The sequence below is a fragment of the Miniopterus schreibersii genome (genome assembly GCF_964146895.1).
Source record: "Miniopterus schreibersii genome assembly, chromosome: 1".
Lineage (NCBI taxonomy): Eukaryota > Metazoa > Chordata > Mammalia > Chiroptera > Miniopteridae > Miniopterus > Miniopterus schreibersii.
In genome coordinates, this window is record NC_138101.1 from 128,120,760 (window position 1) to 128,139,712 (window position 18,953).

The 18,953-nt window shown below is 35.6% G+C and overlaps 2 protein-coding genes across 7 annotated transcripts in view; both read right to left on the minus strand.

Moving 5' to 3' along the window:
* The window catches only part of SCFD1 (sec1 family domain containing 1), a 105,791-nt gene extending 104,646 nt beyond the window's left edge, over nucleotides 1-1,145 (minus strand). The window contains exon 1 of one of the 3 annotated variants that reach the window (XM_081151946.1): nucleotides 1,042-1,145. In XM_081151946.1, the coding sequence (XP_081008072.1) occupies nucleotides 1,042-1,090 (49 nt within the window). In that variant the 5' untranslated portion in view covers nucleotides 1,091-1,145. The remainder of the gene's footprint in view (nucleotides 1-1,041) is intronic. The other 2 variants (XM_081151948.1, XM_081151947.1) reach the window with 2 other exon arrangements.
* A 5,240-nt stretch (nucleotides 1,146-6,385) lies between these two features.
* The window catches only part of G2E3 (G2/M-phase specific E3 ubiquitin protein ligase), a 65,545-nt gene continuing 52,977 nt past the window's right edge, over nucleotides 6,386-18,953 (minus strand). For 2 of the 4 annotated variants that reach the window (XM_081129040.1, XM_081129041.1), the window contains 3 exons: nucleotides 17,531-17,703; nucleotides 8,794-8,984; nucleotides 6,386-7,629 (listed from right to left, as the gene is read on the minus strand). In XM_081129040.1, coding sequence (XP_080985166.1) covers nucleotides 7,373-7,629; nucleotides 8,794-8,984; nucleotides 17,531-17,703 — 621 coding nt within the window. In that variant the 3' untranslated portion in view covers nucleotides 6,386-7,372. Of the gene's footprint in view, nucleotides 7,630-8,793; nucleotides 8,985-9,049; nucleotides 17,366-17,530; nucleotides 17,704-18,953 lie in introns of those variants that run through there. The other 2 variants (XM_081129042.1, XM_081129043.1) reach the window with 2 other exon arrangements.

Below are 18,953 nucleotides of genomic sequence, written 5' to 3' on the forward strand. Positions count from 1 at the left end.
CGGGGAAAGCAGAACACAACTCGGTATGCACTGTGTGTCATTATTAACTTTTTCTTTAAAAATTAATTTTTTCTTTGAAACCCAAAGCAGTGCCAAAATCCCTGCTGTAGGTCATATTAATCATAACCAATTATTTTCCTATTCAGATTTATATGCAAAATTAAGTAATTACAAGAGAGAATTTCCAAGTATGTACATTCTTGACGGCTTATTTCTATTTGCTCTTCAGAATTAATAGCTTGCCAACTTTTAAGACAATTAGCTAACAGGTATAAAACACTACTTTGTAGCTAACAGGTATAATGCAAGCTGTCATCATAAGTTTACAAAGAATTAAGGCAAAACTAAGAATATCTAAGAGAAAAAATATCAAAGCTCAAGGGAAGAAATGTGTACTTTTTCTCACTACATTTTACTGTATATACTGTATATGTAGTCTTAAAACACTAATTTGTCACAGTTAAAATGGTAAAGCTATTAATTTTTCCCCGTTGCCATTCTTCAACCCCTTTCCAGCAAGGTGGTGAAATCTTTACCACCAGGCATTTCTCTTCAAGTACCCCAATGATTGCAGTCCAAAGGTGAAATGGCAGAACGTAAGCTGCCCTGAAAAGAATACTTAATTTAATTGTGGGGGAAATTCCAGAAACGAAACTTTCTACATTAAAACTGGGAGAACTGCACCACGCACAGAAACAAACCCAGAGACCTCATAGGTGGCAACACAGAGAAAAACAAACGCCACCCGCCACATCTTGTCATCATGGCCAGTAGGGAAGAGCAGCAGACCAGAGCAACCGGCCCAGTGCTGCGGCCCCTTCTGCACCACTAACAAGGGGCCGAAATCTCAAGTCAATGGCATCTCTTCCCTAAAAGCTCAAAAGGGGAGGGGCTCTCGATGCTCCGGGAACAGGATTAAACTCCTGGAGGTCCGTCTTCCAGCTGCAGGCGCTGCGACCGAGGGAGGGTGACAAGCAGAGGAAGAGAACATTCCACGGCAGGCACAAAACCGCAGGGAGAAGGGAATAAATGAGTCGGTACCTGTTTGTCTCTCGCGAATACTAGCTGCCGCCATCTTGGCTCCCACCATCCACTGCCCGGCCGGCGAGCAGCGCCGAGGGTGACGTGGCCGCCGCAGCCGCCCCGGAAGCAAAGCCCGGGGAGGCGGGGCCACAGGAAGTTCACTGGGGCGACCCTCCCACAGCTTCGAATCTCCACAGAACTTGGAAACCCAGGGCGGGTTAATGCCTGAACCAGGTACTGATTTCCAGCTGCGGACTAGGAGGAATTTTTATTCTATCTAATCAAGCCGCCGCCACTCAAAAGGTAGCTGCTTTAAGTTGAGCACCTACGGTGGGAGCGTGTAGTGCTAAGGTCATAAATACTGAACTGTTTGGTCATTTACAGATCACTGACTGGTGAGTATACTCAGGGGTTTAAGGACCACAGGGCTAACGTAGTGAAGTTATTGAAACAAAGTAGGCCCTTAAATGCTAGCTCCCTCTTCTGTCTCCTCTTGGCTCCCCTTTACTGGGAAAGGCGGCTTTGGAGCAATGTTTTTCTCGATGTTCCAGTTTTATGGTGGTGGTTTGTTTACAGGGACACAGGAGCCAGAAGGGTACAAAATGGCAAAGTGGTTCCATCCCTTTGGTAACTGCAAAATCACAAAACATTACTTTGGGGGAGAGTGGGGGAGTGGATAGTGCTGGTGTTTAAATGTGCACTTGAAGCCATGTAATGATGAAATATATCCGATATGGATAACCCTAATTTAATCCATAGATTTTTATTGGATGTCAAATGCATACACAATGACAACTCATTTCCCATATATTCAAGAGTTCACTGATGACACTGCATTAGCTGTTAAGCATGTTCATTCTGAAGCTGCACCAAATTCTGAAATGAAATTATACTTTGTGTCTCAAAAACTATTTTGAAAACAACTTTCAAATTTATGAGAAATCAGTTAAAAGTTACCCTAACAATTTACACAACAGCACATTTTTATACTAAAACATTAACTTATCTATTTCACAAATAAATGTTTATTTTTATTAAACTTAAGACAGGTGATCTTAAACACCATTAGGAAACACCCTAGAATTGAGCCTACATCTTTTTCCTGTGTAATTTTTATTTTTCAGCTTTATGGAAGAATTGACAAATGAAATTTGTAAGATAAAGTGTACATACATATGCATTGTGAAAGGATCCCATCTAGTTATCACATCCATCACCATATATGTGAGAACATTTAAGTTATACTCTAAGCAAATTTCAATTACATAATGCAGATATCAACTATAGTCACCATCTTATATATTAGAGCCTTAGACCTTGTTCATCTTGAAGACGAAAGTTTGTTACTGAATTGTATGACTTATATGACTTATGGGAGCTGGGGGGCATAGGGAGAGGTTGGTAAAAGTTCTGAACCTTTAAGAATTGCATTATCTCTCATTTTTATAGGCAACTGGCATAGTCACTAAGAAATTAACTGGAATATTTACTGTTTTATTCAGTGCTATCACCAGTACTTTTTAAACATATATTTTTTATTGATTTCAGAGAGGGGAAGGGAGAGGGAGAGTAGAAACATCAATTATGAGACATTGATCGGCTGCCTTCTGCACACCCCAGCATGTGCCCTGACTGGGAATCGAATGATGATCTCCTGGATCATGGGTCGATGCTCAACCACTGAGCCAATATTTTTCAAGTTTTTTTTTTTTTAAATCATCACTGGAGGATGTTACTGATTCTAGAGAGAGGAAGGGAGGGATGGAGGAGGATATAGATGAGTGAGAGTGAGTGAGAGAGAGAGAGAGAGAGAGAGAGAGAGAGAGAGAGGGGGGGGGAGGGAAATTGGTCTGTTGCCTCCCGAACGTGACCCAATCAGGGATCTAACACGCCACCTAGGTTATGTGCCCTAACCGGAAATTGAACTGGAAACCTTTCGGTGTAAGGGACAATGAATGCTCCAACTACCTAAGCCGCCTAGCCAGGGCCATCACAGTATTTTGAAGGAATCACCAGTGATCTAGATGTGTTGTAAATAAACAGAAATGACAGTTCCTGCCCTATGGAAAAGTTCTACTTCAGTTTTTGTGTCCATGGAACATAAAATATACAGGCTTTCCCACCTTCTAACATCTGAGAACCCAATCTTGTTCACTTGGGTACTTCTACTCTCAAATGCAAATCTATCATCTAACCATTTCAGCTCCATCAGACTTCTCCCTAAGACTATATGGCACATTAAAATGCTTAACATTTATATATAGTATCTACATAAAAATGATTAAAACTGTCCTGAACAAGGAATGCACATAATGTGGTAAATAAATGTATAGAAAAATATGCCCCACAGATCAGTGGCAGTAGACAAATAGTCTCTGTGAGGCTGAGACTCAAGTGTTTGTTACATGTTATTAGAATCAGAAATAATCAAAATAAACTATGGCTTCAGAGTATCAGTTAACCTAATTCATTGTACCCTTTTAACCAACTCAACCCATTGTACTTAACCAGATTTTTGGCTTACATAATTTATTCAGGCAAACTATAATTTTTCATTAGGGGATAGTTTTAACATAGAATATCCCAGAACAGCTCATTCAAGAGTTTCCTAGGTGTAAGCCAACTGCAGGGTCTCTCAAATGTGGAACGAATCTTCTATTTAATATTTTTGGAAAGTTAACCTTGTTAAATCCTGTCAAGTTATTTAATTGAGTTTATATAAGTACGTCACATTTAGTAGTATAAACACATTTATTTAAAAACACTTCACTTAAGTGTCATGTTTTTTGGCTACGTCTGATGTTTTCAAAAAAGGGAGGAGACACGCTGACACATAAACCATCACCTAGCACAGTACCAGGCATACAGTAGGTGTTGGAATATGTTTGGCAATTGAAAAACAGTCAAAATGATGTGATACACATTCAAGCAATCCATCATTCAATGTGTTCTTATGCTTTGTATTGCATTACTTGAAGCATAAAAAACTAGTTCAATAGCTTACTGTAAAAGTAACAATGAAGCATATGATAATCACTGTAAAAAGATTACATATTTATAAATAGAATCTTGTTATAATAATGTTCTTATAATGACTGAATGCTAAAGGCAAAGTCACTGAAAAACTTAACTATTATATTCTCCTTAGCATTTAGCATCGAGTACAAAAGTTCCATTAGCTTCCACATAATTAGGGGAACAAATTATAAAAAGTTTTGGTATAATGTAGAAACCAAAGTGATTTCTCAAGTTAGTTATCAAATGAAGGCTTTTTACTTGACCCAAATAAAGAATGGCTTATTCATATTATAGGAATGAAATATTACAAAATATAAAATCATAAGGTAATTTCTGACATTTTAAAGAATATTTACCTTAAATACTAAAACAACCAAGTATAAGGACAGTAGAGAACTGTATAAAAAACTTCCAGATGAAGTTCTCACACCCAAAAGTATAAAAACTGTTTAAAAACAATGAATATAAAACTAACCAAAGACCATTAACGGTAGATACATAATAGGCAAATTTTTGGTTTTCCTTGATATTGAGAGCAATAGAAAACAAGCTTGAAATATATGGCATTAAGATTAAAATATTTAAAATCAATACCAGTAAGGATTGTGCACTAGCTAGAACAAATAGGAAAAGAACAATCATAATCCAACCATTTGACACGGTAACACTGCAGAAAACCACCTACAAGTTTATCTGATATGCAGATTACACAGATTAATCTTAAAAAATCATACTAATGGAACATTTTTAAAACCAGGAAACATTTTTCAATATGAATACTTATGCTTCAGTTTAAACTGTGAATATCCTAAATGATTATTTATACCACCTTATCTCTAAGGCCCTGTCTACGCAAAAAATAAGTGAAATGAGGAATTAAAATACTGTACTGTTTTTAATTGTAGCCAAACCAGGCACCCTTCCTCTCTCCCGCCCCTCCCCACCTAAAAAGAGTGTGTGTTCATCAGCTTAATTACCACTGTAGGAGAAATGAATTAAAACTACAAATAACCAGAAATTTGTTTAAATTAGATTATTTTGTTTGTATTGGTTTAATGGCTTTTAAAATATTATAAAACTAGGTTGGTTAAGAAATAGCCAATCTATCAATACATTTGAAATAAAAGCTATATGGCAAGTTTGAGGTTTATATTAGATATTCAAACTCTTTTTTTTCGTTAATCCTCACCCAAGGATACTTTTTCCACTGATTTTTAGAAAGAGTAGGAGAGAAAGGGAGAGAGCGAGAGGGAGAGAGAGAAAGAGAGAAACATCTATTGGTTGCTTCCTGCACTGGTCATGACTGGGGCCAGGGATCAGGACGGAACCTGCAACCCAGGTATGTGCCCTTGACTGTGAATTGAACCTGAGACCCTTCAGTGCAAGGGTTCACACACTACCACTTAGCCACACCAGCCATGGGCTCAAACTCTTTTTTGATAATCGGTTCCTTTAATTACTTTCAATAATCTAAATTTAACACAAGACAAAGAAATGCCTTGTTTAATGTTCTTAAAAACTTCAAATGAAAGTGAAACTTTAATTTGCTGGGTCTGTTAGTAAGTATAACAAAGAAAATTACACTAGGATCAAGTTTTAGTTTTCCTTTGGTATTAAGAGATATATTACCAGTATCAAATCAATCCTGTTATTTTCTTTAAAAACATCAATAACTGCGTGGCCAGTATGGTTAAGTGGTTAGGGCATCAGCCAGCACACCAAAGGGTTGGGGGTTTGATTCTTGGTTAAGGGCACCAACCTGGGTTGCAGGTTCCATCCCCGACCCCTGGTCAGGATGCGTGCAGGAAGCAACCAGTCAATGTGTCTCTCTCACATTGATGTTTCTCTTTCTCTCTCTCCACACCCCCCCACCTCTCTCTCCTGCTCCCTCCCTTCCTCTCCCTCCCTTTCACTTTCTCTAAAAATAAATGGAAAAAATATCCTTGGGTGAGGATTAACAAAAAAATAAAAATAAAAATACCAATAACTTAGGGATGTTTCTTGGGGAGAATGAGAATATGATGATAGCTGATATCTGCTTTGTATATCAAGAAAAATGTGGCTATAATCAAGCAACTTACCTCTCATACAATTTACTGTGGTGGAAAACCCATTTTTATATGATAATAGATTAGAGAAATTAGACTTTTCCAATCTTCTTTTGCAAAAGTATATATAATTATGGGGACATTGACTATGGGGACATAATCTTCAAATTGTTATTACATGGTTTCTTGTTACTTTTAGGTAACATTTAATAAATGTTAATGTTCTTTGACTTTTAGTAACATTAATAAAGTTAAAAAAGGAAATGAGTTTATAGAAGAATACGCTGAAACATCAGTTAATTCTGCATGGTGAGATTAGAGTGGGTTTTTATTCTATTTGTATTTCTTTCTTACATATTTCTACATTGCGTATATAACAATGGATACCTTTCAAGAGCAAAAAAGATAACAGTAATGCAATGGTGCAAGCTTACCTATCATACAACCATCTTGATAATAAATAACTGCCAAATAGCCAAACCTACCACACAACAACCCACATAGATCATTCAGATAACCTGAAATGATTATGGATCAGACAGGAGGGAAAAAAAATCCTATGATTAAAGCCAGGGCTTTAAAGAAGACACTTTCTTAGTATTTTTAACTATATTTTATCCACCTTAGAAGTGTTTTTAAGACTATGGAATGTCCATAGATCATAGAATATTTGTGCAATTCCGCTTTTTATGTAATAAGTACTTCCCATTAGGCATAATCTAATTGCAGTGTGGGTCTATTTTAATATAAATCAGTAACCTAAAAAAAAACTTTTAACAACCGATTTAGTACTATCCTAGGAAAAGATACATATAACACATACCCAAGAATATATGCCTTTGATTTATATAACAGGATTTATCAATTAGCTTTCCTATTTAATGCTTTAAAATAAAATAATTTGAAAATTGCATAAAGCTAGGAAAAAGTCATTGTGGCATCCTATAGCTAATCAAAGTTTACAAAAACAGTGAGTACAAGTTTTTTTCTTATATATACCATGCTACTATACTTGAAGAAATCTTGAACAGCCATTCTAAAAATATTTATATTGAAGATTATGAAGCATGTATACTAACAAAATAGAAAAACATCAACTCTGACTGGTACACCTTAACAAAAAATTTTTAGCTTACATGGCTAAAACATTCCTTTATGTTCACATCATAAATTTTATTGGACCAAGAAGCTGACAAGTTTGTTCAAAAGTGATGATGGACATATTTCTGAAACAAAAGTATTAATAGCAGCTTTTAAAGAAGCATCTCTTTGTTTAAAACAGCTTAATGTCCAATGTAGTGAGAGCTTTCCTCCTTTTCTAGTCTTAGAGTATTTCTTATGGCAAAGTCCATTTTTTCTTGAAATTCTTTATATGTATTGGTGATTGGAAGAGCTAAATAGTTGTTATACTTGTTTCCAAAAGGAAAATCCACATGAAGGCACTCAATTGAAGGAGTGGGTTTAAATCCAGCTGGTGGAATTGAATTGCAACCAGTTGCAAAAATAAGAATGTCTTCCAATGTTGTTGCAGATTTACCATCTGAAAAGTTTACCAAAAAGAGGAAAAGAAAAATAAGTTTATTATATATTGCTACCATCATAGATTCTTCCCCAACTCGACTGGGAATGTTGAAAGGCAGAGCCTCCCACATTTATCTTGGGCAAACTAAATCACCAAGTCAAATGTAGTAATAGGAAGACAGTATATTCAATAAATTTTTTTTGAATCTTCAAGTAGGGCGCACAAAATCATTTAGTTAACTACTCACTGTGTATTTCAATGCCTTCTCTAATATACAGTTATAGAATCTAAGAGATTCAGTGGGTTATGAAACTGTCTTTTTGGGATATGATACTAAAAACAATTTTAAATGACTTCTAGATCATCACTATTTGCTAAACAAGTTCAGTGATTTTCAACCTTTTTCATCTCGTGGCACATATAGACTACTCTGTAGCACACCAAAAAATATATTTTTTGCTGATCTCATAGGAAAAAAAAAAAAGGTATAATTTTGATTCATTCACACCAGATGGCTATTGTTGTGTTGGAGGTTGTCATTTTTTTTACTTGACAATCTAAGGGAAAAGAGGTCAGTGCCCCTATGTAGCTAGGCACTGAATGTTTTTAAAATTCTTGCAGCACACCAACTGAAAATCAGTTAATTAGTTCAACATGCATAAAAAAACTAAATAGTGTAAAAAAATTTAAAAAAAACCTAGCTAAAAGAATATTCAATTAAAAGTTAAAATATTCCCCACTCTATTAAACAAAATTATTTCACATTGCAAATGCTCAATGATAAATATGACACTCACAGCCCTAACCAATGGATGAAGAATTCATTTTAACTTAATTTCAAAAACGATGAAGCAGACAATTAGCTTTTATTCTATGCAGAGGCAATCACCCATATATTTAAAATTCCTAGGAAGAATGCCTTTTATCTCAAATTATATAAAGGAAAACACTGTAAAATATAACTTTATTCCGTAAAGTAACCTTTCTTCATCACTTTCTTCATCATTTCTGTAACTTTTCTTCATCACTTTCAACTCAGTCACGTAAACTTGTTTTTAAATGTTTTGTTAATATGGAGTTAGCTGATGAAAGTTCTTATTATCAAAAAGCAAAACTCAAAGAAATAAAGTAATATACTGAAACAAACATTTTAAGACAGATAAAAATAAAACATCCACATACCCTCAACAGCCTGTAAGTAACTGTTCCAAAATCCCAAAGACTGTGCATCAGATAATGTGTGTACTGTAAAAAGATCACTAAGGATTTTTGCAGAAAGATTCTCAGGTTTATGACAGAAGATGCTATAAAATGCTTCCGGATAAGTCTGAATTTTCTCCAAAACACCAAGAGTTTTCAGACCCTGCTTAAAACTTAAGAGAAGAAAAGTAATGAGCAAACATTCATATACGTGTTTGGTATTATAACAGGGAATTAACATTTCCAGCTATTTTATTTTTTTAAATTCCAATTTACCTATTTTAAAAGTCATACTACTACTTTTTTAAAATAGTTACCTCTTAAGATTTTAATAGGCATATTTAAAATCTAAAGTGAATCAATGTACAGTAGCCTCACCTTATCAATGGGAGATATGTTCCAAGATCCATGGGCAGATGCCTGAAACTGTGGGTAGTACTACATTTTTTCCTATACATACATACCTTTCTCCTTAGTAATCAACTTCTTCAACTCTGCTGGAAGTGTGGCAGCAGGTTCTTCATAGGCAAACAAGGCTCTCCAGTAATTTTTATATTTTTCAGTCCAAACCTATTCCTGAATCTGTGAAACCATTCCTTATTTGCAGTATATGTCTTCGTGTCAGTTGTTTAGGGATCCCTTACTGAAGTCTTCATATAAGCTCAATGCTTTCTGGAGCAATGTGTTGCCATCAATCAGAACAAGTTTTCTGTTCATGTCTCTCACCCACAATTTAATGCCTTTTCCATCTTAACTAAGCATGTTTCTTGCAATGTGGCCGTCCGTAACTTTTGCAATTTGAGGTGGGACATCAAAACTAGCATGAATTTCTTTTTCCTTCTTCACAGTTTCACAGATTTATTCTTATTATAGATCTTAGCAAGCTCAGCATATGATTTTTTTCATTCCTTATTAAGGCTGAGAATGTTTGACTTTTCACTTAAAGGAAGCACTTTATGGCTTCTCTTTGGCAATCTGAATTTCCAGTATCATTACTCTTGCACTTTGGGGCCATTATTAAGTAAAATAAGGGTTACTTGAATCCAAGCAGTGCAATACTGTGACAGTCCATCTGAAAACCAAGATGGCTACTGACTAAGGGGCAGGTAGTGTATGCAACACATATGATGGTAGTGCAAGATTTCATCATGCTACTCAAAACTGCACAATTTAAAAAATTAATTATTTATGGACTTTTCCATGTAATATTTCTGAACCGTGTAACTGAAATTGAAGAAAGTGAAACTGTGGATGGGGTGGGGAGGGACTGCTGTATTTACCCTCTTCCTGAACAATACAAAGACCTTAGAACACTTAAAACTCTAATAGCTTTCACTCTTCCTCTGCTACTTAAAAATCCTTTTTAGTCCCATCTTGTATCATAAACTCCCAAAGTAAATATATTTGTACAATTAGTTGCTCTGTTTACCATTGTCTTTACCATTCCTTCTCATTAGTAAACCTGCTAGAATCTTTTACCTCTTGTATCCAGTAACCTTGCTAAACTCTTCATAGAAAAATTTCTTAGATTATTTTAGGTAGACAATCATGCAGACTACAAATGATAATTTTAGTTCTTCCAATCCTTAATAGCATTCACTTATTCATTAACTTGTTGCTCTGCTAGGGCCTTCAGCATATTGTGGAAATGAAGAGGGTAATTATGTGTGAACTAGGCTTGTCTGGCCTTAAGGGGAATGCTTATAACATTTCACCATTAGGGATGTTTGCTGAATGTTTAGAAGATACTCTTTATAATGGTATTTCAAATTGTTAGTTTAAAATTATGTTTAAATGTATGAAATATTTTTCTGCATCTAAAATTGTATGATCAGATGTTTTTTCCCCCCTTTTAATCTATTAGTGGGGTGCACTACAGTAATGATTTTTTTTTTTTTTAAATGTCTTTATTGATTTCAGAGGGAGGAAATGAGAGGAAGAGAGAGAGAAACATCAATGATGAGACAGTCATTGATCGGTTGCCTCTTGCATGACCCCTACTGGGGAACAAGCCTGCAACCTGGGCATGTGCCCTAAACGGGAATTGAACCAAGATCTCCTGAATCATAGGTCGATGCTCAGCAGCTGAGCCATGCCAGCCAGGCAGTAAAGATTTTTTTAATGTTGTACTTGCCTTGCATCCTTTTATAAACTCTCTTCAAAACAGATACTTTAAAATCACTGCTATTTTAGACCCTTACTCATTATTTGTATGCTTAAACTTATTAACTTTTAAGAGACCTGCTTAAAATATCTAACTATTTTACCAATTTCTGTGTTATTTTATCAGTTTTTGCTTTACATATTTGGAGGCTATATTTTTAGGTACAAATAGATTCGAGACTATTTAATGTTCCTAAAGAGTCTGTTCTTTTTTAACACTATTATTACAGTCATTTAAGGAAAAGTTTTGGCTTTTCTTTTTAGATTAGAATCTCATTATTTTTTTATTTTGTATTAATGTAATTTATTTAAAATGCAATTTAAGATCCTATCATTTTAATACAAAAGTCTAAGCTATTTACATGTGTTACAATTATCAATCTAAATTTATTTTTTTACTTTATAGTGTGATTTCTCTAAACATGTTTTTTCTTTGCTTGTTTTTAACCTACATTCTGCCTATTATTTTCTTTATTTCTCCACCTAAGCCCACCAAACTGGTTTGGAAGTCACATACTCTCTCTTCCTGTTATTTTAGAATATACTTTAAAGATACACACTCGCCTTAGCCAGTATGGGTCAGTGGTTAGAGCATCAGCCTGAGGATCAAAGGGTCCCGTGTTCAATTCTAGCCAAGGGCACGTACCTGGGTTGCAGGCTCGATCCCTGGTCCCAGTTGGGGCATGTGTGGGAGGCAACCAATCAGTCTCTCTCTCTCTCTCTCACATCGATGTTTCTCTCTCTCCCTCCCACTCTCTCTGAAAAGCAATGGAAAAATTATCCTCAGGTGAAAGTTAAAAATAATAATAATAATAAATATATATATATACACACACACACACTTGACTTAACAATCTAAAGTTAATTGATGCTTCCCCATTACTACCTCAACAATATAAGTCCCTTAAAACAATAAATCCAATAATATCCATTTTCTTCTTACAAATTAATTCTTACATACTAATATTTTAATTATTTTAACCATTTTACCAAAATTTAGTTGTTTTTTAATGGCCAGTGCTTGTTTTTATCTATTCATGTTTTTTCCATTCCTGGGCTCACTGTTGCTTCTTGTACCTTACTTTTTCTTTCTAGGTTCACTTTCTTCCTTCCTTAAATATGTATTTTATTAATCTCTTTAGGAAAAAAGTAAACTGTGTCTGTTTCAGTCTTGGATGATAATGTAACTAGTTTGTGAAGTTACTACCACAGCTATCTGTTTTCATTGTTGATATTACTGAAAAAACTGCTTTCAGTATAATTGATGCTCATTTTTACAATATTGTCTTTTCACTCAGAAAGCAGTTTCATCACAAAGTACAGTACTTTGGCTCATTAAGTCCTGTGAACCTGAAGAACTTCTGAAGCAGCATTTTCTATTTTATTTTATTTTTTAATCAGTCACCAAAGGATATGTCTTTATTGATTTTTGGAGAGAGAGAAAAACACTGATGTGAGAGAAATATTGACTGGTTGCCTTCCGGATGCGTCCTGACCAGGAATCAAACCTGCAACCTTTTAGGGTATGGGATGACACTCCAACTGAACCAATCAGCCAGGGCTCAAGCCAAACTCAACTTTATGCAAACTGAGGGTTCTGATTTCATATGACAGCTAGGGCACTTGGCTTTTGGCTTCCTTGTTATTTCTGACATTTATAGGATTCTTATGAGCTCAGAGATATATTTAAAAGATTTTTTTGTTGTTATGTGGTATTTTAATATTTTACATAGAAGGAAGGATTACTCTTCAGCTTTTATGTTGCCCTTTTCTTCATCTTGATCTGCCTAATTCCTATTTATCATTCAGTTTTAATTTAAATACCAGTTATATAGATAGGGAAACTCTTCCTGGCATCTAGATTAGTCATATCTATAAAAACAAAACAGAAGAAATAAACAATGATGAATTCTCTGACTTAGCAATCAGAAAAATCCATCTGTAGATACATGAACTATGTGGGGAAGGAAACACTGTATACATTTCTCTCATTAAGAAATGCACTTCAGCCCGGCTGGGTGGCTCAGTGGTTAAGCAATGATCTATGATCCAGAAGATCACGTTTCCATTCCCAGGGGCATGAAGGAGGCAGCCAATCAATGATGACTCTCATCATTGATGTTTCAATTCTCTCTCCCTCTCTCTAAAATCAATAAAGATACACACACACACACACATATATAAAAAGGTACACTTCAAATAAATTTTAAAATAACCACATCAAAATTTATACTATATTGGATTACTCTGTGTATTAATCATAATTATAAATGGTAATTCTATTCATAAGAAAATTATACTACTTAAGAGTCCTATAGTAAGGACATTTGGATATATTTATAAGATCTATGTAACAGTGTTATTTTCAATTGCAATATTAAAAATACATTGGGAATTATATCCTTTGAAACGACTTAAGCTTATGATGACATATTTTAATTTGTGAGAGTGCTGGGGAACACCTCAAATGTCCATCTATAGGAAACTGGTTGGAAAAACAGGAACTGGTTGAGAAAAACAATGATATATTCAAACAACAGAGTTCTGTAGAGCTCTAAAACAGAATGAGGACTATGTCTATTTTCTACCATGAGTGACTTCCAGAATACATTGCCCAGTGAAAAATGAGCAGAAAAAAAGGGTGGAAGGTATCCTAATAGGAGAAATGAATACACATATACACATATCTGCTATTATTATAAAAACAAATAATGCCCAGCTGGGCATGGCTCAGTGGTTGAGCATTGACCTAGCATCCCGGGTGCGATCCCCAGTCCGGGGCACACAGGAGGCAGCCGATTAATGAGGACTCTCTTATCATTGATGTTTCTTTCTCTCTCCCTTTCCCTTCCTCTCTTTGAAATCAATAAAGATATATTAAAAAGTAAGTAAATAAATAATACAAATAATGAAAGGATAAACAATAAAAGCCACTAAAATGATTACTTTATAAGGGCATAGAAGGTAGATATGATTAAGATAAAAGGTATACTTTGAATACAATTTGCATCATAAAGCTGAGTTCTTTTACTGTACTTTCATTATAGATTTGACTTTGAAACCATGTAAATATTTTACATAACTTTTAAAAAAAATTTTAATTAAAAACCCACTAAAGATAAATAAAGAAATAAAGCATACCCAGTTAGTGGTATAACAACACAGAAAGTAACCATTACAAATGACTTTAAAACACAGTAATTTGACAGTACAGCTCTAGAATAAAAAATAGAAAAACAATCTTAACCTGTTTTCAATAATATTTGTTATTGGTGATTTGGTATTGTTATTCTGAGATTACTGTTTCTAAAATGTGGAATAAGTCAAGTGAAAATTATTTCATCTTCTAATTCTCCAGTGACTCTGAGAACTAGAATTCTCAACATGAGACAAAGAAAAAGTTAAACAGCTTGTAGTAGTGAATTTGAAGTATCAGTATGAACTTATGATGTATTTTATCTTAAAAAACAAAAACAAAAAACCCTGCATTTCCTAGTTTTGGTCCACTGAAAAGGCCTAGAAACAATGACCAACCTGGCAAAAATGAGCATCCCTAGCATTCAGACTGTGGTTTTGAAATATCATTTCCCATTCAAAGAAACAAAGGTCCCTTAGGGCAGAATGACAAAATGAGACACACATTATTATACCATATAGCAAGATGGCTACCAAAGACCATTAAAGGCTAACATCAAAAAACCTCAAAGAAACAACATAAAAAGGCTTATAATGGCCAAAGATGAGACAATTTGAACTTCAGTAAAGATAATAACTGTTCCAGTTTCAACACAAGTATATTTAAATCTATGGATTAATGATACTAAAATTTTAAAAAACCTTAATCACTGCTGAGATAACATGATGAATGATAATGGCTCAAAACTAATACTGGAGTCAATAACAAGGGTAGGTAGGATAGATGAACAAGACTGGCAACCGATTTGACTGATAATTGTTAGATATGGGTGATAATTACATGGCATACCACTCTGCTTCTTTCATATATATTTTATGTTTTTCATTTTAAAAAAAGAGTATGAGGACATATTTTTTTCAAACTTCTTTCAAAGTATTATTGAAACAAAAGTTTGAAGAGCAGTGTTAAAAGCTGAAGAGCAAGAATCTCGTCTACCTTGTTAATCAAAGAATGCTGAGCACCTATTAACCAGCAGACAACAGGTGCTCAATATGTAGTTATTAAATGAATGAGTAGAGATAAAATAGTTGGCTTAGTACTAAGAATTTTAAAATAATTTTATTTAGAAAAATAATTATAAATTGAGATAATGATTAGTTTTTCTATATAAGCATCATACATTTATGCAATTCTATATAGAATTGTCAGAACAGTAATTATCCTTAACAGGTTTGGTTTAAAACATTATTTTAAAATAACATTTAAGAGACTTTCCTAAAATCTCTAAAACAAGAAGCAGCTGGCCTCAGCTTGCCCCATCTCTCTCAATAAGTGGCCCCAAGCCTGGAACAAGCAGCCTCCTGCCAAGGTTCACAGCTTGGCCTCTCCTGGGCACCTCCAAGCCCAACATAAATAGCAGCCATCTGCAGGTCTCTCTATAGCTCATGCCAGGTAGCCACAGGAAGGGCACAGGCAATAGCTGACTTTGCACCTCCTGGGAGGCCCCAGAGCCAGTGTACCTGATGGACAGATTCACACCACACCAGACTACAACCCTACCAGATCCATGAGCAACACACTCAAGGGGTGGACTCAGTGAGCACCAGAGCCCCACTGAAGGAAGTCCAGCACTACAGGGGTGTCTTCTGCACAGCAGCTCTTCAGCTGTAGTTGCAGCTGGTCCTTACAGTTGACTGGCCTGGGGGGTCAATCCCTCCCAGTGACACCAACAGCTATCAATGCTCAACTACAACAGGACAGTGCACACAACCCACAGAGGGGCACACCTAGAGTGCCCAGCTTGGGTGACTGGGGAAGCTGAGCCACTGAGCCCTACAAGACACCTACTACACAAGGCCACTTTACCAATTCCAGGAGACATAATACATACATAAACTCTGCCTAAGACATAGAAACAAACACAAGGAAGCAGCCAAAATGAGGAGACAAGGAAACATGTCACAAATGAAAGAACATAAAAATCTCCAGAAAAAGAACTATATGAAATGGAAGCAAACAAACTACCAGATACAGAGTTCAAAACAGTGGCTTAAAAGGATATTGCAGAAACACAATGAGAACAAGGAACTTAATGTGAACATCAATGACATAAAAAAGGACCAGTCAGTAATGAAGGGATACACTAACTGAAATGAAGAATAATTTACAAGGAATCAACAGTCGAGTAGAGGACACCGAGAATCAAATCAGCAATTTGGAATATGAGGAAGCAAAAAACACCCAGTTAGAACAGGGGGGAAAAAAGCAGCCTGGCTAGGCGTGGCTCAGAGGTTGAGCATCAACCTAGGATCCAGGATATCCAGTTCGATTCCCAGTCAGGGGTGTGCAGAGGCAGCTGATCAATGAGGACTCTCTCATCATTCATGTTTCTCCCTCTCCCTTCCTCTCTCTCAAATCAATAAAAATATATATATTTTTTTAAAAATCCAAAAATATGATAGTATAAGGAGCCTCTTGAATAACTTCAAGGGTACCAACACTTGCATCATGGGGATGCCAGAAGGAGAAAAGAGGGAGCAAGAAATTGAAAACTTACTTGAAAAAATAATCACAGAAAACTTTCTCTACCTAGTGAAATAGACTTACAAGTCCAAGCACAGAGAGTCCCAAACAAGATGAACCCAAAGAGGCCCACATCAAGACATATCTTAATTAAAATGCCAAAGGTTAAAGTCAAAGAGAGAATCATAAAAGCAGCAAGAGAAAAGCAATTAGTTACCTACAAGAGAGCCACCCATACGACTGTCGGCTGATTTCTCAACAGAAACTGCAGGCCAGAAAGGAGTGGCAAGAAATATTCAAAGTGATGAAAAGCAAGGACCTACAATCAAGATTACTCTACCATGCAAAGCTATCATTTAGAACTGAAGGTCAGATAAAGAGCTTCCCAGACAAGAAAAAGCTAAAGGAGTTCATCACCGCCTAACCAGTATTACATGAAATGTTGAAGGGTCTTCTTTAAGAAGAAAAAAAGATAAAAAATATGAACAATAAAATGGCAATAAATACATACCTATTAACAACTGAATCTAAAAATCAAAATAAATGAACAAGGAATCTAATGAACAAAATAAACTGATGAAATAAATATGGAAACATGGTACAGACTGACAAACCTCAGAGGGTACTGGGGAAGAAGGGTGGGAAAAGATTAATCAAAGAACTTATATGAATATATGCATTACCCATGGACACAGATAATAGGGTGGTGAAGGCCTGGGGAGGGGCAAGATCCTGGTGGAAGGAGGCAATGGGGAAAAAAAGGAAGGGCATCTGTAATTCTCTCAACAATAAAGATTTAAAAAAGAATAAAATAACATTTAAAATTTTTATAAAATATATCTCACATTATAAGATAATTAACATGTAAGTTGAGTGAATCTCATATAAATAACTTACCTTTCAAAAGGTGCCTGGACTCTCTTAATTACATGGTAAGCAAGTATGTCTTTTGCCAGTAAATACTTATCACTTAATGATGTTATAAGTCTTAGACATCCAATAAGTTCTAGGTAGTTATAGCATTCATTCATAACAGAATTTAAGTCAGCTACATTTGTTGCAGTATTTATCTGTAATGAAGAAGAAAATATACCCAGTTTCCACTTTCACTTGTGACTGATTTTTTATATTACAAATGACACATTACTTTATACTCAATTCTTGAGCACACCAGAATGGAGTGAACATATACCAAGAATTATTTTTCTAGAATAAATACCTGACAATCCAGTTTAATAAATATTGTATATTTCTGCTTTCAAGAAACCTTGAGTATAATGCCACTTTTTTATTGCTGTTAATCCTCACCCAAGGTTATTTTTTCCATTGTTTTTAGACAGTGGAAGGGAGGGAGGGGGAGAAAGAGGGAGATACAGAGAAACATCAATGTGAGAGACACACATCGATTGGTTGCTTCCCGCACACACCCTGTCTGGGCCAGGACTGAACTTGCAACCCAAGTAAGTGCCCTTGACCGGGAATCGAACCTGAGACCCTTTGGTGCACAGGTCGATGCTCTAACCACTGAGCAACACTAGCCAGGGCTATAATGCCACCTTAACACAGGAAATGACTTACATAAAAGGCAATAATTGACATAGGACAGTTACACAGCACTAGAGAGGCAGGAGACATGACCTGAGATTTCATGAAAGAGAATATCAGCTAAGACTTAGATGAATACAATAAAAAGAGTATTTTAGGTAAGAGCGTTACCTAAACAAATAAATACTTGACCATTTATTTGCCAGACACTTTCATATAGGTTAGCTCTTGAACAGTGTCAGGAGCAAAATACAAATATGAAGCAGTCAATAGTCTACTGAATGGAAAATTTCCTTGCTATTGCTTTGCAAAAACTCTGCTCCCAGAGATTTACATGATTCCCTCATTCATTTCAGAACTCTGCTGAAATCTCCAAAGTTTATCCTGACTACCTGGGTCAAAACACCACCTTCATACTCTGAGTAATAGTTGAATATATGTAGCCTCATCCTCACAAACCCACCACCCTGAGTTTTAGCTGGGCACACAAACTTTCATTGGAGTTAGATGTGGCTATATGTGACTTAGGCTGTCCAACAGAATGTGAGTGAAAACGTGTCAAACTTCCTCCCACTCTACTTCCACTTTCTCCCTTCAGCCATGTAGATGCAGATGCTATCCTGTGATTACATAAGCACGAGAGGATGGAATCCAACTCCCTGGATGACTAGGTGTGTCACAACTATACCTCTAAAATAAGAGTCATTTCTGTAAAAATAAGATAGCACTTTTTGTTTTATGGAACTTATGATGTCTGTCACAACTAGTCAACACC